Source organism: Podarcis erhardii, assembly GCF_964252035.2.
Source record: "Podarcis erhardii genome assembly, chromosome: 13".
NCBI lineage: Eukaryota > Metazoa > Chordata > Lepidosauria > Squamata > Lacertidae > Podarcis > Podarcis erhardii.
Genome location: NC_138502.1, coordinates 37,383,063 through 37,409,528, shown reverse-complemented (window position 1 = coordinate 37,409,528; position 26,466 = coordinate 37,383,063). Strand labels below are relative to the sequence as shown.

Genomic DNA, 26,466 nt, shown 5'->3' with positions numbered 1-26,466 from the left:
CACTTGATGGGGATTCTGTGTGCTAGTGGCTTGAGAGATGAAGGGAAGGGAAGGGAAGACGTCATGAAATCAGGAGCTGGAAGGTTGTGGTGAAGCAAAGTGGAAAATACAGGGGAGAGGAAAGAAGCAACACAGGAAGGCATAGAGGGAAAAGTGTAGAAAGAAAAGGTGGATGTTGAAGAGGAAAGCAGGAGTGCAGGAAACTGGGCATGGAGGAATGGCAGAGAAGGAGGTGGAAGCTGAGAAACACAGGGTGCAATCTGCCACTCCTCCCAGCTTTCTGGAACCTACCTGCCTTAAGGCAACTGCTTCATTTTGCCTCCTGGGTGGGCAGGTCCTGGGTGCACATACCCAGTCCTTCTGCAATTACAGATGATGCTCCTTTATTTCCTTTTAGCTCACTTATGGCTCCTTTGCTCCAGAAGATCCTGGTCAAAGCCAATCCACTTCCTTCTACAAGATGGTGCCCAATGAAGCCCATCAGTACACTGGGATTGTTAAGTTACTTCTGCACTTTGGTTGGACGTGGGTTGGATTGCTTGCTAGAGAAAGTGAAGGTGGAGAGAGATTTATTCAGACGCTGAAACCTCTGCTCTCCCAGAAAGGCATTTGCTTGGCCTTCTCAGAGACAACCCTGAACATGGCATATTTGGCTGAGTATTATGACATGTTTTCCCACTGGATCCAGATTTATCAAGCTACTATGGAAAGTAAAGCCAAGGTGGTGGTTGTCTATGGAGGAACAAAGTCCATGCTTGCCTTGCAGACAATGATAGTATTCGGTGAAATGGAAAATGTGACTAAGACATCTGATGGCAAAGTGTGGATTTTGACGGCACAACTGGATTTCACAGCACCGCCCTTGCGAATGAGCCTGGATATGCAAACTTCCCAGGGTTCCCTCTCCTTTTCAGTTCATTCAAATGTGGTACAAGGATTCAAAGCCTTTCTTGAGGCACAAAATCCTTTTGAGGAAAATGGAAATGGCTTTGTCAAGCAGTTTTGGGGAGAAGTATTTCTCTGTTTATTTCCAAACTCCAATACAGAGGAGCAGGCCAGTGAAACCTGCACTGGAGAGGAGAAGCTGGAGAATCTCCCTTTGTCTGTTTTTGAGATGACCATGTCTGGCCACAGCTACAGTCTCTATACTGCTGTCTATGCCATAGCAAATGCTCTACATGCCATGTTCCTGCCTGGAGCCAAATATAGGAGAATGGTGGAAGGAGAGATGCAGGAGTTTCAGCCTTGGCAGGTAATGTGTGTCATGAGATATAATTTATTAGACATAGGCAGTGATATGTAAAACAGAACCCTGAAAAAATTTGAAGCTCCACAGTCTCCATTTGTGTGCAGAGAAGCTGCTCATTGAGGACTAGCTCAGTGAAGAATCAGACTGTTCTGCTTACAGCTCTTAAGCAGGAAGATCCAATCCTGCACTGTCCAGTTTTTTTGTGAGCAACTTCCTTTGTGTGCATGGGAAAACATGCAGCAATCAGAAGCATGGAAATACAGGATGTAAAATCTTAAAATATGCCCTTTCCAGTGAATTCCAGAAGATCCCACTTTCCTAGCACAAAAATAGACCACAAGCTTAGCAGGTCGTAATGTGGTTTACTTACAAAACTCTTCTAAGTTCAAAAGTTTTTTGGAACACAGCACTCAGAAAAATGTTGCAGACGTAGAAGACAAAATGGTAAAAGTTCCTAAGCGTTTTATTGGTATAGAAAATGGTAGTTTCAGATTAAATTCTTGTCTGAAAAATATAGGCTTCTTAATTCCATGTGGCTGTAAGTTGCAGTTCAGAACTCCCCGTGCACTAAATTCACATATAGAGTGAGCAGAACAATAGGCTTTGTTGCCCATTTCTTCCCAAGGTAAGGAGAAGGGACATTGACCAAGTCTGTCAGAACACCTAATTCTATGACATTAAACCATGGGTAGGCAAACTAAGGCCCGGGGTCTGGATCTGGCCCAATTGCCTTCTAAATCCAACCCGCAGACGGTCCAGGAATCAGCGTGTTCTTACATGAGTAGAATGTGTCCTTTTATTTAGTTATTTTATTTATTTAAAGTGCATCTCTGAGTTATTTGTGGGGCCTGCCTGGTGTATTTACATGAGTAGGATGTGTGCTTTTATTTAAAATGCATCTCTGGGTTATTTGTAGGGCATAGAAATTCATTCATTTATTTTTTTAAAAATATAGTCTGCCCCCAAGGTCTGAGGGACAGTGGACTGGCCCCTGCTGAAAAGGTTTGCTGACTCATGCATTAAACCCTCTATGTATTTATTAGACTCAAGCATGCTGGTTATATAGGGATGCGGGTGGTGCTGTGGGTTAAACCACGAAGCCTAGGACTTGCCGATCGGAAGGTTGGCGGTTCGAATCCCGTTGTTTGGTCCCAGCTCCTGTCAACCTAGCAGTTCAAAAGCACCGCAAAGTGCAAGTAGATAAATAGGGACTGCTTCCTGGCGGGAAGGTAAATGGCGTTTCTGTGTGCTGCTCTGCTTCGCCAGAAGCGGCTTAGTCACGCTGGCCACGTGACATGGAGCTGTCTGTGGACAAGCGCTGGCTCCCGGGCTATACATCGAGATGAGCGCTGCAACCCCAGAGTCGGTCACAACTGGACCTTTACCTTTATGCTGGTTATATGAGGATTGTTGGGCAGTGTGTGTGTGTGTGTGCGTGTGTGTAGATATCCAAGCATGGTCAGACACGCATTGGAATTTTCCCCATAGAAAACAATGGAGATCATTGGCTCAATATGTGAATGCTCGCCCTACAAACCATTTCTCAGAAAACAGATTATATTTGCATGGCACTACCTCCCTGTGTTGACAGTCTGAAGGCATCCTGCATGTGAGAAAGGAGAGACATTTTCATTACTTCAAAGTTACTCTTTTTCTTTCCATGCAGCTCCACCCCTTTCTTAGGACTGTGTCCTTTAACAACTCTGCCGGGGAAACGGTATCTTTCAGTGCGAACAGGGAAGTAGAAGCTGGCTTTGATATCACCAACCTGGCCACTTTTCCAAATAACTCCTTCATGAGAGTCAAGGTTGGAAGGGTTGGTGTGGAGGCTACACCTGACCAGCCATTCACCCTTGATGACAACAGAATAGTGTGGCACAGAAGCTTTCACCAGGTGAGGCATAATTCCTACATCTATGAGAGATAGGAAAAGAGAATGATATTGTACTTGCAAGGCCATCAGTCCAGGTCTAGATTTTTTTCTCTCTGCCCAGTAAAATTTTAAGTTGGAAGTCATCACAACAGCTATTTGGCCTGTGATACAGGAATCACAACATAAGATCTTGCTGGCTCAGATTAATGCCCAACTTGTGTAGGATAATGCCAATGACCAGTGTGGTCCAGCATCTGGATATGGCATGTGGCTTTCAGCTTGGGGCTCTTTTCATCCCAGTGTATTTCATGAGTCTCCTGGGAAGAAGAAGGGGTTTGTTGCTTTCAGTTCAAATACTGATGGTTGAGAAGGAAGTAGGGGCTGTGGAGGTTTGTGAGTAGCTATTTGTCACCAAGTGTAGAATGAGGAAAGGGGCTTCTAGATTGGAGAAGAATCAGCCCTCCCCAAGATGGCTTGCCAGGCACCTCCTTTTGTATCTTTAGGCACCAGCCGAAAACATTCCTCTAATGCATTTCTTACATTGACTTAATGGAGGGGAAATCACACCGAAACTATCACACCTTTCAGTGATACTAGGGATAACATATTGCTGGACACCCTGAAAGTTGTTGAATTCTTTCTTTTTATTTTTTACAAAAATGCCAGAATCCCACGTGTAATGGTTATGGGTGGGTTACTCGTGTGCTTATGCTAGCCACTTGTATCCTAAGGGAAAAGGAACTGTAGGCAAGGATGGAGGAGAATTTCATATTGTCTACAATTTTATGGAAACTCTCAGACTAGTACACATACAGTGGTGCCCCACAAGACGAATGCCTCTCAAGACGAAAAACTCGCTAGACGAAAGAGTTTTCCAATTTTTGAGGTGCTTCGCAAGACGTATTTCCCTATGGGCTTGCTTCGCAAGACAAAACGTCTTGCGAGTTCTTGTGAGTTTGTTTCTTTTTTCTTAAAGCCGCTAAGCCGTTAATAGCCGCTAAGCCGCTAATAGCCGCTAAGCCGCTAAGCCGCTACTAGCCGTGCTTCGCAAGACGAAAAAACCGCAAGATGAAGAGACTCGCGGAACGGATTAATTTTGTCTTGCGAGGCACCACTGTATTGGAACATCATTGCTTATCCTTCAGGTTTCACATTTTTGTGGATCTTGTGGTACATTCTCAGCTCAAAAAAGGACCAAAATGGTTTGAACAATACGTCTGGTAGGATAAAATACACTTGAAATTGCATCTGTTAAGATAAAATGCATGGCAGGGAGTGTGAAGGGGGCTTCTAAGAATATTTGGCTGAACCCCTTTAGAAGACTCATATTTGGGGACCGAGAAAGAACACAAAATTCCAAATCACAAGGAGAGTTAGGTTTCTGTTGTGCCACTGTGCAGTTTTTGAAGTCACAAGACTCTATTGACATTCCAGATTGCTGGAAATCTCACAGAAGACGGGAGACGGGTGTTGATGTTACTGGTTTCCTCTTTCTTTGTTTCCTGTTGTTCACTGTCTTTAACAGAGAGAGTAGTCGCATATTCTTTTCTATCCTGCGTAGTTAGGAATAAATGTAGCAATGTAGCACATATTACGGCTCCTTCAGCTGTTCGGATACTCTGCATAATGGGCGAGCGTGCCTGAGCCTCATCAAAGGCTTAGGTCGATAATCATCGTCGGAGGAGTGTCTAGATGGATTCCGGAGAACGAGGAGGAGGAGAGCCATTACAGCTCAGTCGTACGGAACACCCTACAGGGAGGCTTCACAGTGTGTTCAGCCTGTCAGAGCTTTCTGCTTAGCATGCAAAGATGATTGGTGGAACAGCTATGGGAACAATATGGGCAGAGCTGGTGAGACCACACACCACAAAGTCTCCACATTTGTAGATCATTTTCAGCATTACACGTCTGTCATCTTCACAAAGCATGATTATTATTTTGACACTTGCTAGGATTAGAAAATTGGAGGTGTGAAAGGTATTACTTTATATATGGGGACAAAAGGAGGCATGGCTGGCAAAGATGAACCCCCAATCCCCTTCCCTATTTCAGCAGTCATGCATTCTTTCTGAATGCCAGAAAGGGGCTCAAACATGGTCAGTTTATGCATTATTATTATTATTATTATTACAAAAACAACCATGAAGTGCCAAATGAGGAACCTGGCACTGTGTTTCGAATATACTATGTTTGGTGTCTTCCTACAGCCAGCTGGAAGAAAAAAGAAACCAAAAGTGCTACTTACTTCTGGGTACTAAACTTTTTATCTGTTTCTTTAAATGAACAGGTGCCACCCCTTTCGGTATGTAACCCAAGTTGCCCTCCTGGTTCCAGGAAGGAGAAGAAGGAGGGGGAGCCATTCTGCTGCTATGATTGTGCTCCATGTCCTCAAGGCAAGATTTCATCCGAAAAGGGTAAGAGACACAGGATATATAATTTTCAAAGTGTATGTCATTTTAAAAGTTGAGGAAAAGAATAAATAAATCAGTAGAACGTGTGCATTTTTGTACATATTGTTTGATTGGAGAACTGCATCACAAATGCTTACAGAAGTACACATTTTTAAGGGAAAATCTACTTTGGTTTACATTTTGATTCAAGGAGTGCAATTTAGATATCTTTCTCATTCAAGGGGAATAAAAACCAAATTTCTCCTCCATACCGATTGGCAGACAGCCCCCATAAAGGATTATGGACCCACTCCTAAAAAGAATCCATTTGTCACCCATCTTGTAATCTTTGTCGCAGGTTAAAATACAGCAGGCAATTTTGAATTAAATGCATAAGTGATATGACTTGGTAGGAGACACCTGTCTTAGTTCAGGTAATAACAAATAAACATGTGTCTGACTGAAGCACGATCGTACACCCGGGTGGGGTGGAATGGGGTCAGCCTAGGGCGTGGGGGTGGAACGGGGCTGAGAATGGAACCCCTGTGCAAAAAGGTCATGGACTGTACCTGTTCTGAACAACAACAATGTGGTTTATGTGGAGTTAGCAAGCCATCACAGGACAGCCCACATAACCCAACAAATAGGCTGAGGTGGGGTTCTCATGCATCACGTTCATTCTGGCTACTCTGCAAATATGTGTGATATCTCTAATTTAACATTAACAGTTCCATACTCAAATCATTAACAGTTGCTCTCCAACACATCCAAAATCTGAATCTTTTATTTTCTTTCCAGACATGGTTGACTGTGCTGCATGCCCAAAGGACCACTATCCAAACAGAGACCAATCACAATGTATTCCAAAGACCATCAGCTTCCTGTCTGTTAAAGAGCCTCTGGGTTTGAGCTTAGCATTGTTGGCTCTTTCTCTCTCTCTCCTCACAATATTAGTCCTTGCCATCTTTATTAAACATCAGGACACACCCATTGTGAAAGCGAACAATCGGGACCTCACCTACACTCTCCTCACTTTCCTCTTGCTCTGCTTCCTCTGCTCATTGATCTTCCTCAGCCCTCCAGAAAGAGTGAGCTGCCTGCTCCGACAAATGGCTTTTGGCCTTGTTTTCACAGTGACCGTTTCTTGTGTTCTGGCCAAAACGATCACGGTGGTTCTGGCCTTTGTGGCCACCAAACCAGGATCCAGAATGAGGAAGTGGGTGGGGAAAAGACTGGCAAGCGCTATTGTGATTTCCTGTTCCCTTATCCAAGTGGGCATTTGCAGTGTGTGGTTAGGAACCTCTCCCCCATCCCCTGATTTTGACATGCACTCTATGAGGAGAGAAATCATTCTAGGCTGCAACGAAGGGTCAGTTGCCCTATTTTACTGTGTCCTGGGCTACATGGGCTTTTTGGCCATTCTCAGCTTTGTTGTGGCCTTTTTTGCCAGGAAACTGCCTGACAGTTTTAATGAGGCCAAATTCATCACCTTCAGCATGTTCTTGTTTTGTAGTGTTTGGATCTCCTTTGTTCCAGTGTACCTGAGCACCAAGGGGAAATACATGGTGGCTGTGGAGATCTTCTCCATCTTGGCCTCCAGTGCTGGCTTACTTGGCTCCATCTTTGCCTCCAAATGCTACATCATTTTGTTAAGGCCTGATCTGAACAGCAAGGAGCAGTTAATAAAAAGGAAATAATAAATTATACCATCAGCTTTTGGGTTCTTTCCACCAAACTATGAGCAACTTAATCTCTCTTTATCCACACCATTCAATTAGGTTGTATTTTACATGTTGCACTTCCTGTGTGCAATTTCTTTTAAAATCCCCTGTGGTTTCTCTGAGACAGGAGCCCCTCATCTTGTTTTAACCCTAAGCCTTATTTGAGACCTGACTAGAAATTCAGCGGATAATTGCTTAGAGACTGAACAAGAAAAAACAATACACTGAGAGGTATTTTTTTTAAAGGCTTGTTCTTTTCTAGGTTTTTTCCTCTCACTAAAGTTTCAGTAGAGTTGCGTGGCGAGATCCCGCCTCCCACCAGTAGAAATAAAGACACAGGACACAGTAATTTAGGTTAATGGGCTAAAATTAAGCCACAAATTTATTGGTTACCGGTGATAAGTGGTATTGGCTTAGGCATTGGTCCTATCGGCATTGGTCCTATCCGGCTTCAGTCTGTTTGCTTGAATACCTCGAAGGGTTAACACCAGCAGGGGAGCCCTGCTGATGCACATCAACTAGGCACTCCCCCGGGGTCACCGCTCGGGGGGCGTACCTTGGGCCCTGGCTTCCATAGGCTTCGGATGGGGCCAATCCCCCCGGAATCCTTTACTGGACTACCCTTCAATATCCGGGGGAGGTGATGGTGCTCCCCTCCCATACATCTACATAACAATATCCATACCAATGCCTAACCGCCAAAGCCAAGAAAGTTGTGACGATTTGTTACGGGGTAGGCAAAAAACCAGAGGGCTGGTGCCAATTTGCCAAGTGGAAAAAATTCCTACCAGGCCCCTTAACGATGACCAACTGAGGTCCATAGCAAAGTCAAAAGAGGAACCTTGAAGGGCGGGCGGGTGGGAAACAAACGCAGCTGAGAGGCCAAAGAGGGAGATTTCCGGCTGCGCTTGCCTTAAATGAGGCAAGCCACACACCCTGGGCCAGCCGATTGGCTGGCCGGGGATGACACGGCTGAGGATTTCCCAGATCGCGCGGGGCTGGGAGCCATCCTCTGTGCACGTGTTGGTTGCGTGATGCCTGCAATACCACCTCCTCCCGAGGTCGGAAGTGGCTTTGCTACTGTCATGATGAACCAGTCTCTTTAAAAATAAAATAAAAAAAATATTACTTTTTTTAAAAGAAAAAAGAGACAAGAGAGAAGAAAAAGAACAAGAAGAACAAGAAAAAATAAAACAATACAATATGTAAACCATACAAAACACATTATCTAACACAATGAACTAAACAAAACAAAACAAAAACAATTTAAAAACATACATAATATCTTTTCCATATTCTATCTTTCATTCCCTTATATCATCGACATCCTCTCACCTCCCTCATTGTATTCCACTTCCATTAATTGTTTCAGCAATTCCTTTCCACCTTTCTCCATTTTCTATCATATAAATGTCTTAACATATTTTTAATCTTATTTCCATTAAAATTAATATACTTATTTAAGCTTAACTCCTTATAGCATTTCTACTAAGGCCATAAAATTTCATTCCAACATTTTCCTGTCACTCATTAATTTTACAATATTTCTATATATAGACTTTAAATCTTCCAATCTTCTTCTACTATCTCCTCTCCCTGGTCTCGGACTCTGCCAGACACTTCCGTCCACTCCATACAGTCCATCAACCTGGAGATCTTATGTCCGAGGCTCTTAACTCTTTCCCATGTCCCTTCTGCAAGTCTTCTTCATATTCTTTGATGCTAAAGAGCAGATCTCGGGGAAACTCCAATCCAACGATACTTCTATTCCTTCTCGACAGGTCAGCCAAATTTCCATAATTAAAGCTAGGATCCATAAAGTATTTCAAGGCATATTTCAAAATTCCTCCAACTCCAAAGGCCCCCCGAGCTCCAATCTCCTCCTGACCCAAGTCCATATTCCAAAAGTCAGTTAATCCCTGCATAGAGGGATCTTTCCAACTTTCCTTTTCCAGTCCAGGCCGGGCTCCGATCTTCAGGGTCTGACTTTTCCTAGTTTCAATCATAAAGGGCCTCAACTTGTAGTCTTCAATTTGCCTCTGTAAGACTAAGGCTCCCCCTTGTATTGCTTTAGGTTCGACAATAGCAACTTTCTCCTTCTCCTTTTCAACAATTTGTCCTGTTAAAATAGATTCCTGTGCCAAATCCTGAATAATTTCTGTATTGGTACTCACTTTTAGTCCCAAACTGTCAGTTTTAGTAGTCATAACATCCATTTTTTTATGAAGCTGTTCCAACAAGTAGTTTATCTTGCAAAATGCAGTTACCAAGGCTTCTTCTGTTGACATTCTCGAATGTCCAAGGTTAATCTCTAGTTCCCACAATTCTTATCAAGCAGCTGGAGATTTCCCAGCTCCACTCTTGTAACAGTTTCAAAAGCTCCCTCTAGAGGGGAACAGTCTCCACTTGTATCAATCCTTTCAAAGAAAGTTCAAAAAGTAATGTTGGTTTCAATTTTCAGTTACTTTTCCTCCCTTTTAAACGCAGAAGCAGACAACTGTGTATCTGAAGAAGTGTGCATGCACACGAAAGCTCATACCTAGAACTAACTTAGTTGGTCTTTAAGGTGCTACTGGAAGGAATTTTTTTATTTTGTTTTAACTGAAACAATGTATTTCTCTTATTCAACCGACTGTCAACATCCGTTCTCTTCGCTGTCAATGAACTCTCCCAAAACGTCAATCACTGTCAGTCCGTTCCCAGGTTCAGAGCAGTGGCAATTTAATTCTAATCACTCTCTCCTGCAGGATACACGGTCCAAAATTTCCCCCCCTCTTCTCCTGCTTCCAAGGGGGGTCTAATAATTTCAATTGATGGAAGTTTAATCCTTTACATAAGACTTTCCAAGACCTTAACTTGTAAGCTCTTTGCTTCAGTCTATTTACAAAAGGGGAAGGCGGACTTCCTGTTTTGAACCTTCCCCGTTCGATGTCATATTAAGATATTTAAAGATCCAATTTTCCGTACTACTCACGGGTTGTTGTTTAAAATCCAATTGTCCACAGGAAAAAGTCAGCGCTCTCCGGCAGCAGCAATGCGGCTTCACTCCGTGAAAGAAGCAGTCGATTCAAAGCACCGCGCCGCTCACCCCACGTCACTCCGGATCCCCAAAAAAGGGTTTTCCCGTGAGTAGGGGAGGCGCAAAGGGTGCCAGCTGAATCCCAAGTTCACAGGCTTCTTCTGCCTGTGATTTCAGTGGGTCTCCGCCTTCGCCGTGGCGGTTCAGACCCTACTTTCCATGGAGCAAATTCCTCCCGATCGGAGGAGCTCTGCTATTGCCGGAGGCGCTAACCTGGAAGTCCATGATTAACCAGTCTCAGAGATTTCAATACAGCGAGTCCCACTTACTGGGGGGTTATGTTCAAGTGGCCCACATTCATAAATGAAGATTGGAGAAGTGGGGAGCACCATCTAATACCCTTTAGATGTCTTCTCTGCTGCTCTCCCTCCATTCCGGATAAAAAATACTGCACCTAAAATACCCACATCTGGAATTTGGGGGGCTGACTGGGGGATGTGTGGGAATGGTGCTCCTTCTGCTGCTCTTCTATGCACATTAGCTGTCAGGTGGGGGGGCTGAATAGCGTAAACAACCCCCTGCTGCACCTCCAATCTCTGCCCTCACAAGCTATGAGAACTCTCCAGCTCTCACCCTCCATTTCTGGATATTAATTAAATTATTTGGTTATTTATTATGTGCAGTGGGGGATGCCTGTGGTCATGGGCAATATATGCTAGACCGTTCCTGGTGTGGGGGTTTTAATCTTAAAATTCAATGAATAGCGATTTTGGTATTTTTAATGGGTTTATTGTTATACAATGGGCAGAATGCTTCTGAATGAATATCTTGGAGTAAAAGCATTTTGAACGTAAGTGAAATTAAGTACCATTTTATTAGAAAATACAATATCACCATTCACTACTTATTACTTCTATATATTACTCCCACCAAATAGTTGTGAGGTGCTTTTCTATCAGGAAAACAAATAGTTGTCCTTTTCACCATTCCTTCGTCTCAGTATAATTGTCAGAAAACTAATGAACTGGTGTTCAGGTGGGAAATTTTAGGAGGTCAGAGTAATCATTTCCACTGGTCAGCCCTGATAAGAGACCGGCCCACTATTTTTCTTTTCCTTGTTGCTGTTAATTCTGCAAGCCCTTTGTTGTCCCATAAACAGCCAGAAACCACTTTGAATGAAACATCAGAAACAGGGTTATTATTATTTTGGGGGGACATTTTCTGATTTTCCTGATGTAAAGAGAGCTTGTTATTACCTCACCTATAATCATCACTCTCAACATGGCTAAGTATCCCTTGGATAATGTCTCAGTAGATTTCCAGAGAATACTAACCAAAACATGGGTATTATAACCTCTTCCTGCCATTCTTTGCAAGGGAGAGGACAGAGGAAGAGGAAGGAGTTTAACTATTTTCTTAATCAAGTTATAAAATAGGATATTAATCTGTGAATTGTTAGAGAAGTGCTGTTCATCATAAGGCAGAATATTGTACTGTGGTTGGTTGTGAAGCAAGGTTCATTTGCTGGATGGAAATAAGATTGTTTGATGAGAAATAATATTTGCTTCAGCATGCTGCTGTTTATTGTGCCCCTTCTCTTTCATCTGCCACATCTGGTGTGCAAACATACCACGAGTTGCGCCGTCCATGATCTGTCCAGCATTCCCCATGAATACTACCAACCTGGTGATCTTATTGTTGGCGGACTTGCTTCTCATCTATTTGCTGCTTTTGACAAAGAAGACTTCAAAGAAAGGCTAACTATCCACCGGCGCCTTAATACCCAGTAAAGACATCAAATGTCAAATGATACTGAAATATCCCCCAGCTCTAACCAGGCCTAATCAGAAGCTAGTTCCACGGATTTCAGTAGGATTTACTTCCACTGAAGGGAAATGCAGATCTGGATGTGTCAGTGAGATGAGAGAGCCTGGTCTTGTTGATGTGTTCTCTCCTCCCCACATCCCACCAAATCTCTTCCAAGGAGAGTTTAACAAGAGGAGGACTCAAAGATTAAACCTTAGTCTAAGATGGAAAGCCCTTCTCTGTTCTTAATCTTCACCTGAGAAACTCTTGTGTGAGGGGTATTAAAGGCTCACCTCTCCTTTGAGGTGATGCTCGAATAACCCCTGATGTTCTCATCCAAGTCAGGCTAGATGATTGTCTTTAATCTTTATAGACAGTGCCTGGATTAGATACATTCTGACTATATTCAGCTGAAGGTAGTGATCAGTGAAGAAATGTCAGTTAACCGTTAGTTGGGAGAAGTTCTGAGGGAGGTGTGAGTTCCAGTTCAGCGGTAAGGATCAGATTTTGGGGAGGAAAATGGCAGGATTGGGACAGTCTGAATGAGCCCTGCATTAAGCTGAAATTCTGCTCTTTTAGGGGAAAGTATTCTGCAGATATGTGTAATTTAGGGCAAAATTGACAGTAAAAAACTCAAGAATCATAAAGAGGCCACTGAAAAACATGCATAGTATATCTCTCAATGATACAGCATAAAATTATTGTTGCAGTATTGTGCCAAAGAACTACCAGCATATTCTGGCCTTGGTATTTGCTGTCAAGGAGATCAATGAGAACCCCAAGATCTTGCCTAATATCACCTTGGGATTCCACATCTATGACAGTTACTTCGATGAAAGGATGACCTACTGGGCTGCTCTGAACCTTCCCTCCACATTTATGCCCAACTACAAGTGCAACACTCAGAAACACCTGATGGCAGTTATTGGGGGACTGGACTTTGATACCTCAATCTACCTGGCAAGCATCTTGGGCATCTACAAGATTCCCCAGGTAAGATGTTACATTGTGGATTTCACACATTCACCATGATTTCTTCTATCCAGAAAGGATTTGTTTAATATAGAAACAGTTGTGAAAGACGAAGGAGAGTGATCCTGCCCTTCACAAGGTAAGGTGATGGTGGAAGAGTTCTCATCTTACTCCAGTTCATTGTCGAAACACACCTAAAAGCACATATCCAAATTCCATGCTGCCAGCTGACACCCTCTCACCTTTGCTCCATGGCCTACTGGTTGGAGACAAAAGCTGCTCTCTTGCAAAGCTGGAAGCCTGCCTATCAGGAGTCAGCTGCCCACACATTCTGGGACTTGATGCGGATTCTGTGTGTTAGTGGCTTGAGAGAGGAAGGCAAGACGCCATGAAATCAGGAGCTGAAATGTTGTGTTGAAGCAACATGAAAGAAACAGGGTAAAGAAAAGGAGCAGTAAAGAAAAAGCCTAGAGATCAGAGTGGATAAAAAAAGGAGGGTGGAGGAGAGGGAACCAGGAGTTCAGGAAACTGGGCATGCAGGGGTGGCAGAGAAGGAGGTGGAGACAAAGAAACACATGGTGCCATCTGCCACTCCTCCCATCTTTCTGGAACCTGCCTTCTTAAGGCAACTGGCTCATTTTGCCTCCTGGGTGGGCAGGCCCTGGGTGCACATACCCAGTCCTTCTGCAATTGTACATGATGCTCCTTTATTTCCCTTTAGCTCACTTATGGCTCCTTTTCTCCAGAGGATGCTGGTCAAAGCCAATCCACTTCCTTCTACAAGATGGTGCCCAATGAAGCCCATCAGCACACTGGGATTGTTGAGTTACTTTTGCACTTTGGCTGGACATGGGTTGGGTTGCTTGCTGCAGAAAGTGGAGAGAGATTTATTCAGACCCTGAAACCTCTGTTCTTCCAGAAAGGCATTTGCTTGGCCTTCTCAGAGACAACCCTGAAAATGACACATTTGACTGAGTATTATGACATGTTTCCCCACTGGATTCAGATTTATCAAGTTATTATGGAAAGTAAAGCCAAGGTGGTGGTTTTCTATGGGGGAATAAAGTCCATGCTTACCATGAGAGAAATAGTAGCAATTGGTGAATTGGAAAATGTGACCAAGACATCTGTAGGCAAGGTGTGGATTCTGACAGCACAGCTGGATTTCACAGCACGGACCTTTCAAATGAGCATGGGCATGCAAGTCTTCCATGGTTCCCTCTGCTTTACAGTTCATTCAAATGTGGTGCAAGGATTCAAATCGTTTCTTGAGGCACAAAATCCTTTTGAGGTAAATGGAAATGGCTTTGTCAAGCAGTTCTGGGCACAGGTATTTCTCTGTTTATTTCCAAACTCCGGTACAGAGGAGCAGGCCAGTGGAACCTGCACCGGAGAGGAGAAGCTGGAGAATCTCATTTCATCTGCTTTTGAGATGACCATGTCTGGCCACAGCTACAGTCTCTATAATGCTGTCTATGCAACGGCACATGCTTTACATGCCATGTTCTTGTCCAGGACCAAATACAAATCTGTGGTGGAAGGAGAAATGCAGGAGCTTTGGCCTTGGCAGGTAATGCCTCTCATAATATGTAATTTATTTGACATAGGCTGTGATATGCAAACCGTACCCTGAAAAATTTCAAGCTCCAGTGTAAGAGCACATTCTCCCCTAGTGTGCAGAAAAGCTACTCATGGAGTAAGACAGTGAAGTAGCAGACCTGTCCCCTTTTTGTGTGAGCAAATTCCTTTGCATGCAGAGAACCGGTTAGTGAAGACCGACCCAATCCTGCACTGTGCAGATACAATCCTGCACTGTGCTGCTACTTCCAAAGCAGCTTCACTGCACACAAGTTACAGGGAGGGTCCCAGCCTAGACTGAGAAGAGAAGGAGAGGGCTGGCAGGTGGAGCTGGAGAAAAATGTAGCTGTGGCTGGGGAAATGGGATTGGGAATAGCAAGGAAGAGGACTTTAAACCTTTCTATTAGTTTTTGTGAGCTTGCTAAACAATATCATTCTTGTTGGACTCTTTGGTGAGAGAACCTCAAAAGAGATTTAATATGGCAACTCATGCAGCAAATAAAGGCATGAAACTTATGCGTTAAAACCTTAAAATGTCCCCTTTAAGTCAATCCCAAAACATCCCATTTACTTAGCACAAGGATAGACCACACAATTAGTAAGTTATATATTGTTTACATACAAAACTCTTCAAAGGTCAGATTCATGTGCTTTCCATACAGCAGTCAAACATAGCTCAGTTACAAAAATGTTAAAGGTCCTAAAATATTGGTATAGAAAACACTGGTTTCCAACTCCATTCTTCTCTGAAACATAGCAAGCTGGTTGGTAGGAGCAGCTCAGAGCTCCACAGGAACATCATTCAAATGTAGGCTGAGTGGAGCCAAAGGTTTTATTGCCCATTTCCTCCCAAGGTGAGGGGAAGTGACATTGGCCAAGCCTGCCAGAAGAACTTCCTCTATGGCACCAAGCACCTTCTGCATTAATTAGTCTCAAGTGTACTGATTACCCTACTGTTTCCTTAGAAGCAGGACATATCCAAGCAGTGGGAACAGAAAGGATGCTGTTTTTTTATTTTAGTGAGTAATGTATTGGGATTTTCCCCAAAGAAACGATAGAAATCATCACCCAAGAAGGCAAATGCTTGCCTTACGAATTATTTCTCAGGAACAGATTAGGTTTTTATAGCAATTCCTGCATGTATAGACAGACTGGAGGCATCCTGAGTGTCAGTAAGGAGAGACATATGCATTACTTCACAGTTCCTATTTTTCTTCCAATGCAGCTCCATCCCTTCCTCAGGACTGTCTCCTTCAACAACTCTGCTGGGGAAACTGTATCTTTTGGTGAGAACAGGGAAGTAGAAGCTGGCTTTGATATTACCAACCTGGTCACTTTTCCAAATAACTCCTTTGTGAGGGTCAAGGTTGGAAGGGTGGATGTGGAAGACATCCCAGGCCAGCAAATTTTCATTGATGACAACAGAATGGTTTGGCACAGAAGCTTTCACCAGGTGGGGCATACTTCCTACATCCATGAGATATAGGAAAACAATGGTATTGCACTTTTAGATTTTCCTCTGCACTACATAAGAACCTACGATGAGCTTGCTGGATCAGGCCAATGGCCCATCTTGTCCAGGATAACACCCATGGCCAGTCTTGTCCTGCACCTGGATATGGTGTACAAGTGACTGTTACCTTGTGTGTCTCTTTATCCCAGGGTATTTCATGAGTCTCTTGTCAAGAATGAGGTGTTGGTTGCTCTGATGGGAAGGAAGCAGGGACTATGGAGTTTGTGGGCAGCTGTTTTTCTCACCAACAGTGCAATGAGGAAATTGATTTCTTAGATTGAGGAAGACTCAAACCTAAATCTCTTTAGGTGCCAGGTGAAAACATTCCTCTTCCCCCAGTTTTTTGTCAGATTAAAGTATCTCTGGCCTTTAGAACTGGCGGTGATATTGTTTCGGTTGTTACTGTATAAGGTAGATATTTGTGGTTTTATACAGAAAATGACCCTGTGGGAAACCTACAAGTTAGACCTGAGTACAAGATCACTCTCCACACAGTCTCCAAGTTTGTAGCTCATTCTTTGGAGTACCGTATTTTTCGCTCCATTGGACGCAGTTTTTCCCCTCCAATAATTGAGGGGAAATGTGTGTGCGTCCTATGGAGCGAATGCAGCCTTGTGCCATAGCCGCGCGCAACCCCTCCGGCAGGGAGAGGCTGCATGGGGCTATGGCTTCTTTAGCCCCATGCATCCTCTCCTGGCAGGGAGAGATTGTGCAGGGCTAAAGAGGAAGCCAAAAGCAGCCAGCGGGATCCATCCCGCTCGCTGCCTTGGCTTGTGCCATAGGCACGCACAACCCCTATGGCAGGAGCTATGGAGCTATGGAGCTATGGCTTCTTTAGCCCTGCGCAGCCTCTCCCGGCAGGGAGAGATTGCGTGGGGCTAAAGAGAAAGCCAAAACAGCCAGCGCGATCCATCTCGCTATCTGCCTTGGCTTGTGCCATAGCCGCGCCACCCCTCCGGCAGGGAGAGGTTCTGTGCAGCCTGTAAGCTGCTCTTTGGGGCTGGGGGGGGGGATATTTTTTTTATTGATTTCCCCATCTAAAAACTAGGTGCGCCCTATGGTGCGAAAAATACAGTATGTTTCTGTCCTCTCCAAGAAGCACAATTGTTTTATACATGCTATGACTGGAAAATAGGGGGTGGAACAGGTATTATATTTTGTATGGGGACAATAGGGGCAGTGCTGGTGAAGGAGAATCCCCAATCCTCTTCCCCTTTGCATCCTCATGCATTCTTCCTGAATGCCTGAAAGGGGCTCCAACATGGTAAGTTTCAACATTTTTTATTTTTATTTTTATTTTAAACCAATGAAAAAGAAATCAGTAGCTGGCACTGAGTCCGGAATAAGTACAGTAGTTTAGTGTCTTCCTACCGTTGGTTGGAAGAAAAAGGAAACAAAAAGTGCTAATAATTTCTGGGTGCTAAAATGTTTATGTGTTTATTTCAATGGGGAGATGCCACCCCTTTCTGTGTGCAACCCAAGTTGTCCCCCTGGTTCCAGGAAGGAAAAGAAGGAGGGGGAGCCATTCTGCTGCTATAATTGTGCTCCATGTCCTCAAGGCAAGATTTCGACCCAGAAGGGTAAGAGAATCAGGATATATGTTTTTCAGAAATAAGTCATGTTAGCAGTTGAGGAAAAAGATAAATAAATCTGTGGTAACGTGTGCATTTTTGTATATATTGTTTGATTGGAGAACTACATCCCAAATGTTTTTTTTTTTTTTTATAATAATATTTATTAAATTTTCCAATAAAACATACCAATACAAAACAACTACAATAAAGACAAACACAAACAACAACAAAAAACAACAAGAATAATTTCAAAACCTTATTTCTTGACCTTATTTCCCCGACTTCCTCATACCTCACCATTTTGTATTCTAGTTTCATTATTCCATCAGCAAGTCCCTTCCCTTATTTCACCATATAATTTTACTAGTTCCATTTCTTTTCTTACGCTAATGTCTCTGAAAACCAATATATTTTTTAAATCCTTGTCAAACTAACATTCTTCAATCTTATAGTATTTATTTAAATAGTCCTTGAATTTCTTCCAATCTTCTTCCACTGTCTCCTTCTCCTGGTCTCGGATTCTGCCCGTCATCTCTGCGAGTCCCATGTAGTCCGTCATCTTCATCTGCCATTCTTCCAGAGTGGGTAGATCTGGCGTCTTCCAATACTTTGCGATAAGGATTCTTGCTGCTGTTGTAGCATACAAAAACAACGTTCTGTCCTTTTTTAACACCACATGGCTTACCATACCCAGGAGGAAGGCCTCTGGTTTCTTCAGGAAAGTGTATTTAAACATCTTTTTCATTTCATTATATATCATTTCCCAGAAAGCCTTAATCCTTGGGCATGTCCACCAAAGGTGAAAAAAAGTACCTTCATTCTCTTTACATTTCCAACATTTGTTATCTGACAAGTGGTTAATTTTTGCAAGCTTGACTGGGGTCATGTACCACCTATATATCATTTTCATAATATTTTCTCTCAAGGCATTACATGCCGTAAATTTGATGCCTGTGGTCCACAACCTTTCCCAGTCAGCAAACATAATATTGTGACCTATATCTTGCGCCCACTTGATCATAGCTGATTTAACAATTTCATCTTCCGTATTCCATTTCAACAGCAAGTTGTACATTTTAGATAAATTCTTAGTATTGGATTCTAACAGTTCTGTCTCCAATTTAGATTTCTCCACCTGGAAGCCAATTTTCTTATCCATCTTATAAGCCTCCATTATTTGAAAATAATGAAGCCAATCTCTGACTTTATCCTTTAATTTCTCAAAACTCTTCAATTTAACATTGCTACCCTCCTGTTCTAAAATTTCCCAGTACCTCGGCCATGTGGACTCCATATTGAGTTTTTTCAAAGCTTTTGCCTCCATTGGCGAAAGCCATCTTGGAGTTTTATTCTCCAATAGATCTTTATATCTGATCCACACATTAAACAATGCTTTCCTGACAATATGACTTTTAAAACCTTTATGAACCTTAACTTTGTCGTACCACAAATATGCATGCCACCCAAAAAAGTTGTTAAAACCTTCCAAATCTAAAATGTCTGTGTTTGTGAGAAGCAGCCAATCCTTCAGCCAGCAGAAAGCTGCTGACTCATAATATAGCTTTAAGTCTGGCAGGGCAAATCCCCCCCTTTCCTTTGCATCAGTTAAGATCTTAAATTTTATTCTGGGCTTTTTGCCCTGCCAGACAAATTTGGAAATGTCTCGCTGCCATCTCTTAAAACACTCTGTCTTGTCAACGATTTGCAATGTTTGAAACAGAAATAACATTCTAGGCAATACATTCATCTTAATTGCTGCTATTCGGCCAGACAAAGAAAGTTTCATGTTAGCCCAAATTTCTAAATCTTTTTTCACTTGATTCCAACATTTCTCATAGTTGTCTTTAAATAAGTTCACATTTTTAGCCGTCATATTAATCCCCAGATATTTGACATTCTTAACCACAGTTAGACCTGTTTCCTCCTGAAACTTTTCCTTCTCTCTTACTGTTAGATTTTTCTCTAGTACCTTAGTTTTTAATTTGTTTAATTTAAATCCTGCCACTTGACCAAACTCTTGAATTAATTCCAAAACCCTTTTCGTACTAGATTCTGGCTCTTGCAATGTAAGTACCAAGTCATCTGCAAAAGCTCTCAGTTTATATTGTCTCGCTCCGACCTGAACCCCTTTAACCAGCTGGTCTTTTCTTATCATATTCAGCAAAACCTCCAGGACCAAAATAAACAACAGTGGGGAAATTGGGCACCCCTGACGTGTCCCTTTTTCTATCTTAAGTTCTTCTGTAATAACATTATTTACAATTAGCTTTGCTCTTTGTTCAGAATAAATAGCGCCTATACCATTTTCAAAACCTTGACCTACCCCCATCCCATGGAGATTCTTCTTCATAAATGCCCAAGAAATATTGTCAAAGGCTTTCTCCGCGTCCACAAATATCAGAACAGCTTTTGTATTTATATTAACTTCTAGCATTTCCAAAATGTCTATTATGTTCCTTACATTGTCTGATAGATGCCTTTTCGGGAGAAAGCCCGATTGGTCCCTGTGAATCTCCCCCATCAAAACTTTTTTCAATCTTTTAGCTAGGATGTCAGCAAAAATTTTGTAATCCACATTTAATAGAGATATTGGGCGGTAGTTCTTCAGTTGAGTCTTTTCAATCTCTGTCTTCGGTATAAGCGTTATATAAGCCTCTTTCCACGTATCAGGTGCTTCTTTCCCTTCAAGAATTTCATTACAGACTTCCTTCAGTGGTTGTATTAACCATTCTTTTAAAGTCTTGTAATATTTGGAAGTCAGTCCATCAGGTCCCGGAGATTTGCCTAGTTTCATATTTTGAATGGCGTCTTCTATCTCTTGTTCAACTATTTTCTGATTCAAAAATATTTTGTCTTGACTTGAAATTTCCTTCATCCCATTTTTCTTCAAAAATTGTTCTATGTCAGTCTCTTTTTCTGGCCCTTGTGCATATAATTGCTTAAAATATCTCTGGAAGCAGCATCTGATTTCCTTTGGATTGTTGATGTTCTTTCCGTCCACTTCTAAATTTGTTACTGTGTTCAATTTTTGTCTCTTCTTCAATTGCCAAGCCAAAAATTTCCCACATTTATCCGCAGATTCAAACGTTTTCTGTCTCATTTGTTTAATTTTCCATTCTATCTCTTGGTTCATCAATTCCATATATTGGGTTTGATATAATTTAATTTCTCGCAAAATCTCCTGAGACTTTGGTTTTAATCTCAATTTCTTTTCACCTTCTTTGATTTTTTCTAAAATCTTATCCTTTTTCTCATTTTGGCTTTTCTTCTTTATTGCATTTTGTTGAATCAAGAAGCCTCTCATAACTGCTTTGCTTGCGTCCCAGATTATTCTTTTTTCCACATTTGTCCTCATATTAATTTCAAAATAGTCTCTTAATGTTTTTTGGGCCTTTTTGCAAAATTCTTTATCTCTAAATAAAGAGTCATTCATTCTCCATCTAAATGTGCCAGCTGTTGTTTGATTCATTTCCATCTTCACGGCATTATGGTCGGAGCAAGTCTTTGGGCAGATTTCTACTTTTTTAACCTTCGTTGCCAATCCTCTAGTGACCCATATTTGGTCAATTCTAGTCTAAGTCATTTTAGCTTCAGAGAAAAAGGTTCCTTCTCTTTCAAGGGGGTTTTTTAGTCTCCATATATCAACTAAGTCCATATTGTCAGTCATTTCAAAAAATACTTTTGGTAACCTCCCATCTTTAGAGATTGCTTGTCTTTGCGCTTTGTCCATGTTTGTGGATACAACTCCATTCATATCTCCCATCAAGATTATGTTTGAGTCCAGGTAATCCAGTAAAATCTCATGTAGCTTTTTAAAGAATTCAGATTTGCCTTCATTTGGTGCGTAAATTCCTAAAATCAAAAATTTCTGACCTTGTAACTGAATTTCAATTGCCAGATATCTTCCTTGTTCATCTTTAAATAACTGTTTCGGCATCAATCTATCCTTTGCATATATAACCACTCCTCTTTTTTTCACTCTGTCTGATGAGATAAATTCGTGTCCTAATTTTTTATTGATGAGTAGTTTCCTATGTGCTCTTGTCACATGAGTCTCTTGTAGGCAAATCAAATCCAATTGTTGTTTTTGTAGAATATGAAAAACGTTCTTCCTCTTGCGAGGAATGTTCAAACCATTACAGTTCCAACTCAGCACTCGCAGGGCCATAATGAGATTATTTACTTGTTCCTCCTACTGCTCCCAATTTTTGCTCTTCGTCCGTTGGTAGCTGTAGTCCAAACGATAAATTTGCCACGTCCAGTAGTCCTTTTCCTGATGTTGCTGGCTCTTCTCCAAGTTCTGCTTCCTTCACTAGGTCTTCTCCGTAGTCTCTCAAGAATTTATCTTTGTCACTTGGTGTCTTTATTCTGACCTTCTTTCCTCTGTACTTAAAAGATAGGCCTTGGGGGAATTCCCACCTGAAGAAAATTCTACTTTTTTTCAGTAGTACAACCAATTCTTTATAATCCTCTCTAGCATCCAAAATGGCCTTCGGGATATCTTTAAAAATCTCCACATAAGAGTCTTCAATTTGCAATGTATTTTGATAGTGTAGATTTAAAATTTTATCTCTTTCTTCTTTTGATCCCAATGTAATCAAACAGTCTCTTGGTTTATTCTTTTTCTGTCTTATTCCGAGTCTGAATGCACTTATGATCTTAAGCTGCTCCCCCTGCAGGCCTTCTTGCCAATAATCAAAAAATTCTTTTGTGATAAAGTCCGCCAAGTTGTCCTGTTCACTTTCTGGGACAAACCTTAATCTTAAGTTACGATCCCTCCTTTGAAGATCTATCATCGCAAAAGATAAGTCATGGTCCGCCAGTTTCTTTTCAACCGGTGGTATTTTTCCCTGTGTTTCAGTTGCAATCTCTCTTGCCTCCTCAGCAATCTTTCGTGTAGTAGGTGATTCCTCAAGAAGCTTTCCAATATTTTCAGCATTGGCAGAAACTTGAGTTCCCAGTTCTTTTAAACTAGAAGTGTTTAAATCCAATTTTTTTGAGATCTCAGCTACTTGTTTACTTGTGTCAGTCCCTTGCTTTGTTAAAAATTCCAGAGATTCATTTATTTTCCCGAGAACCTTTGTCAAAGCGTCTTCTGTAGACATAGCTTTAGGTTTTGTTTGCGGGGCTGCAGCTGCTCCTACTATTGAAGCCCTTCTTGACTGTGTAGTACTGTATGTTTTGCCGGATCTAAGGTTTTTCATCCCAAATGTTTAGAGAAGTACACATTTTAAGGACATCTGTACTTTGATTAACGTGTTGTTACAAGGAGTTCAATTTAGATAACTTTCCCATTCAAGTGGCATAAAAACCAAATTTCTCCTCCATACCTATTGGCAGACAGCCTCCCATAAAGGATTATGGACCTAAGAAGAATCTGTTTGTCACCCATGATCTAATCTTTGTCACAGGTTAAAATACAGCTGGCAATTTTGAATTCAATGCACCAGTGATATGACTTGGTAGGAGACACCTGTCTTAGTTCAGGCAATAACAAACACACATGCCTCTGATTAATGTGTGATCGCACACCTGGGCAGGGTGGAATGGGGTCAGCATAGGCGTGGGGGTGAACAGGGCTGGGAATGGAACCCCTGTGCAAAATGGTCATGGACTGTACCTGTTCTGAACAATAACAATGTGGGTTATGTGGAGTTAGCAAGCCATTACAGGATACCCCACATAACCCAACACAAAGTGTTGAGGTGGAGTTCTCATGCATCACGTTCATTCTGGTTATTCTTGAAATATGTGTGATACTTCTAATTTAACATTATCAGTTCCATACTCGCACCGTTAGCAGTTGCTCTCCAACACATCCAAAATCTGAATGTATTATTTTCTTTCCAGACATGGTAGACTGTGTTGCGTGCCCAAAGGACCACTATCCACACAGAGACCAATCACAATGCATTCCAAAGACCATCAGCTTCCTGTCCTTTAAAGAGCCTCTGGGGATGAGCTTAGCATTGTTTGCTCTTTCTCTTTCTCTCCTCACAGTGGTGGTCCTAGTCATCTTCATTAAACATCAGGACACACCCATTGTCAGAGCAAACAATCGGGACCTCACCTACACTCTCCTCACTTTCCTCCTGCTCTGCTTTCTCTGCCCATTGATCTTCCTCAGCCCTCCAGAAAGAGTGAGCTGCCTGCTCCGACAAATGGCTTTTGGCCTTGTTTTCACAGTGACTGTTTCTTGTGTTCTGGCCAAAACGATCACAGTGGTTCTTGCCTTTGTGGCCACCAAACCAGGATCTCGAATGAGGAAGTGGGTGGGGAAAAGACTGGCAAGCTCCATTGTGATTTCTTGTTCCCTTATCCAAACAGGCATTTGCACTGTATGGTTAGGAACCTCTCCACCATCCCTTCATTCCGACATGCACTCTGTGATGAGGGAAATCATTCTAAGCTGCCACGAAGGGTCAGTTGCCCTGTTTTACTGTGTCCTGGGCTATATGGGCTTTTTGGCCATTGTCAGCTTTGTTGTGGCCTTTTTTGCCAGGAAACTGCCTGACAGCTTTAATGAAGCCAAATTCATCACCTTCAGCATGTTGTTGTTTTGTAGTGTTTGGATCTCGTTTGTTCCAGTGTATCTGAGCACCAAGGGGAAATATATGGTGGCTGTGGAGATCTTCTCCATCTTGGCCTCCAGTGCTGGCTTACTGGGCTCCATATTTGCTCCCAAATGCTACATCATTGTGTTGAGACCTGATCTGAACAGCAAGGAGAAGTTAATAAATAAGAAGTAACAAATTAATCTAACATCTCTCGTTTTTTTCCACCAAAATATGAGCAATGTAATCTCTCTGTATCCACACCATTAAACTCTGTTATATTTTACATGTTGCAATTGTTATGTGTGATTTCTTTTAAAACCAAAATATGGTCTCTCTGAGACAGGAGCCTCTTATCTTGTTTTAACCCTAAGCATTATTTTAGAAACCATCAGTACCATAAAATATTGAGACCTGACTAGAAATTCAGAGGGTAATTGATTAGAAACTGAACAAGAAAAAACAATACACTGAGCAACATTTTTTTTAAAAAAAATTATCATTCCTTTCTAGGTTTTTTCCCTATCAGTAAGGTTTCAGTAGAGTTGCTACTGTCATGATTATCCAGTCTCAGAGATTTCAGTACAGCGAGTCCCACTTACTTGGGGGTTATGTTCAAGTGGCCCACGTTCATAAATGAAGATTGGATAAGTGGGGAGCACCATCTAAAACCCTTTGGATGTCTTCTCTGCTGCTCTCCCTCCATTCCGGATAAAAAATACTGCACCTAAAATACCCACATCTGGAATTTTGGGGGCTGACTGGGGGATGTGTGGAAAAGTTGCTGCTTCTGCTGCTCTTCTATGCACATTAGCTGTCAGGTGGGGGGGGGGGACTGAGTAGCATAAACATCCCCCTGCTGCACCTCCAGTCTCTGCCCTCACAAGCCATGAGAACTCTCCAGCTCTCTCCCTTCATTTCTGGGTATTAATTAAATTATTTGGTTATTCATCATGTGCAGTGGGGGATGCCTGTGGTCATGGGCAATATATGCTAGACCGTTCCTGGTGTGGGGGTTTTAAACTTAAAATTCAATGAATAACGATTTTGGTATTTTTAATGGGTTTATTGTAATACGATGGGCAGAATGCTTCTGAATGAATATTTTGGAGTAAAAGCATTTTGAACAGGAGTGAAATTAAGCTCCATTTTATCAGAAAATATAATACCACCATTCACTACTCTTTTTTTTTTATTACTTCCATATATTACTCCCTCCAATTAGTTGTGAGGTACTTTTCTATCAGGAACACAAATAGTTGTCCTTCTCACCATTCCTTCGTCTCGGTATAATTGTCAGAAAACTAATGAGCTTGTGTTCAGGTGGGAAATGTTAGGAGGTCAGATTAATCATTTCTACTGGTCAGCACTGATAAGAGATTGGCCCACTGTTTTTCTCTTCCTCATTGCTGTTAATTCTGCGTGCCCTTTTGTCATCCCATAAACAGAAAGAACTTTGAATGAAACATCAGAAACAGGGTTATTATTATTATTATTGGGCATTTTCTGATGTTCCTGATGTAAAGAGAGCTTGTTATTATCTCACCTATAATTATCACTCTCAGCATGGCTAAGTATCACTTTGATAACGTCTCAGCAGATTTCCAGAGAATACTAACCAATGTCGAAACATGGGTATTATAACCTCTTCCTGCCATTCTTTGCAAGGGAGAGGACAGAGGAAGAAGAAGGATCTTTACCTTTCTCTTAATCAAGTTATAAAATAGGATTTTAATCTGTGAATTTTTAGAGGTGTCTTTGGTGACAAGGCAGAATATTGTATTGATATTGATTGTGAAGCAAAGTTCATGTGCTGAATGGAAATAAGGCTGATGAGAAAGAATATGTGCTTCAGCATGCTGCTGTTTATTGTGCCCCTTCTCTTTCATCTGCTACATTTGGTGTGCAAACATACCATGAGTTGCACCGTCCATGATCTGTCCAGAATTCCCCATGAATACTACCAACCTGGTGATCTTATTGTTGGCGGACTTGCTTCTCATCTATTTGCTGCTTTTGACAAAGAAGACTTCAAAGAAAGGCTAACTATCCATCAGCGCCTTAATACACAGTAAAGACATCAAATGTCAAATAATCAAATGATACTGAAATATCCCCCAGCTCTAACCAGGCCTCCTCAGAAGCTGGTTCCCCCGAGTTCAGTGGGATTTACTTCCACTGAAGGGAAATGCAGATCTGAATGTGTCAGTGAGATGA

The 26,466-nt window shown here is 42.0% G+C and overlaps 3 protein-coding genes and 1 long non-coding RNA gene across 6 annotated transcripts in view; 3 read left to right on the top strand and 1 right to left on the bottom strand.

Moving 5' to 3' along the window:
• Positions 1-7,274, top strand: part of LOC309327923 (uncharacterized protein) — a 133,129-nt gene extending 125,855 nt beyond the window's left edge. The window contains 4 exon segments of the mRNA XM_081837536.1: positions 398-1,252; positions 2,916-3,143; positions 5,410-5,536; positions 6,311-7,274. Coding sequence (XP_081693662.1) covers positions 398-1,252; positions 2,916-3,143; positions 5,410-5,536; positions 6,311-7,209 — 2,109 coding nt within the window. The 3' untranslated portion in view covers positions 7,210-7,274.
• The window catches only part of LOC309328331, a 26,175-nt gene continuing 185 nt past the window's right edge, over positions 477-26,466 (bottom strand). The window contains exons 2-4 of the long non-coding RNA XR_014150784.1: positions 11,936-12,271; positions 3,018-3,163; positions 477-542 (exon numbers count right to left, since the gene is read on the bottom strand). This is a non-coding gene — a long non-coding RNA (uncharacterized lncRNA). The remainder of the gene's footprint in view (positions 543-3,017; positions 3,164-11,935; positions 12,272-26,466) is intronic.
• On the top strand, positions 8,298-24,540 carry LOC309327985 (vomeronasal type-2 receptor 26-like). Of its 2 annotated transcripts, XM_081837730.1 has the most exons (7): positions 8,298-8,315; positions 10,533-12,038; positions 12,769-13,051; positions 13,752-14,600; positions 15,834-16,061; positions 17,575-17,701; positions 23,546-24,540. In XM_081837730.1, the coding sequence occupies exons 2-7, from the start codon at positions 11,800-11,802 to the stop codon at positions 24,442-24,444; spliced, it is 2,625 nt and encodes an 874-aa protein (XP_081693856.1). In that variant the 5' UTR covers positions 8,298-8,315; positions 10,533-11,799; the 3' UTR covers positions 24,445-24,540. The 2 variants fall into 2 exon arrangements, with proteins under 2 accessions (XP_081693856.1, XP_081693857.1); XM_081837731.1 differs by lacking the exons at positions 8,298-8,315; positions 13,752-14,600.
• LOC309327988 (vomeronasal type-2 receptor 26-like) overlaps positions 26,086-26,466 on the top strand; it is a gene marked incomplete at its 3' end in the record, with an annotated part of 12,565 nt that continues 12,184 nt past the window's right edge. For both annotated transcript variants that reach the window (XM_081837738.1, XM_081837737.1), the window contains exon 1: positions 26,086-26,320. In XM_081837738.1, the coding sequence (XP_081693864.1) occupies positions 26,094-26,320 (227 nt within the window). In that variant the 5' untranslated portion in view covers positions 26,086-26,093. The remainder of the gene's footprint in view (positions 26,321-26,466) is intronic.

Excerpts from the sequence above, each read along its gene's own strand:
- LOC309327985 (XM_081837730.1), top strand. The coding sequence starts at position 11,800 with ATGAGAAATAATATTTGCTTCAGCATGCTGCTGTTTATTGTGCCCCTT. Across the intron at positions 13,052-13,751 it reads GCATCTACAAGATTCCCCAG|CTCACTTATGGCTCCTTTTC; the intron begins GTAAGATGTTAC and ends ATTTCCCTTTAG. Across the intron at positions 16,062-17,574 it reads GGCACAGAAGCTTTCACCAG|ATGCCACCCCTTTCTGTGTG; the intron begins GTGGGGCATACT and ends TTCAATGGGGAG.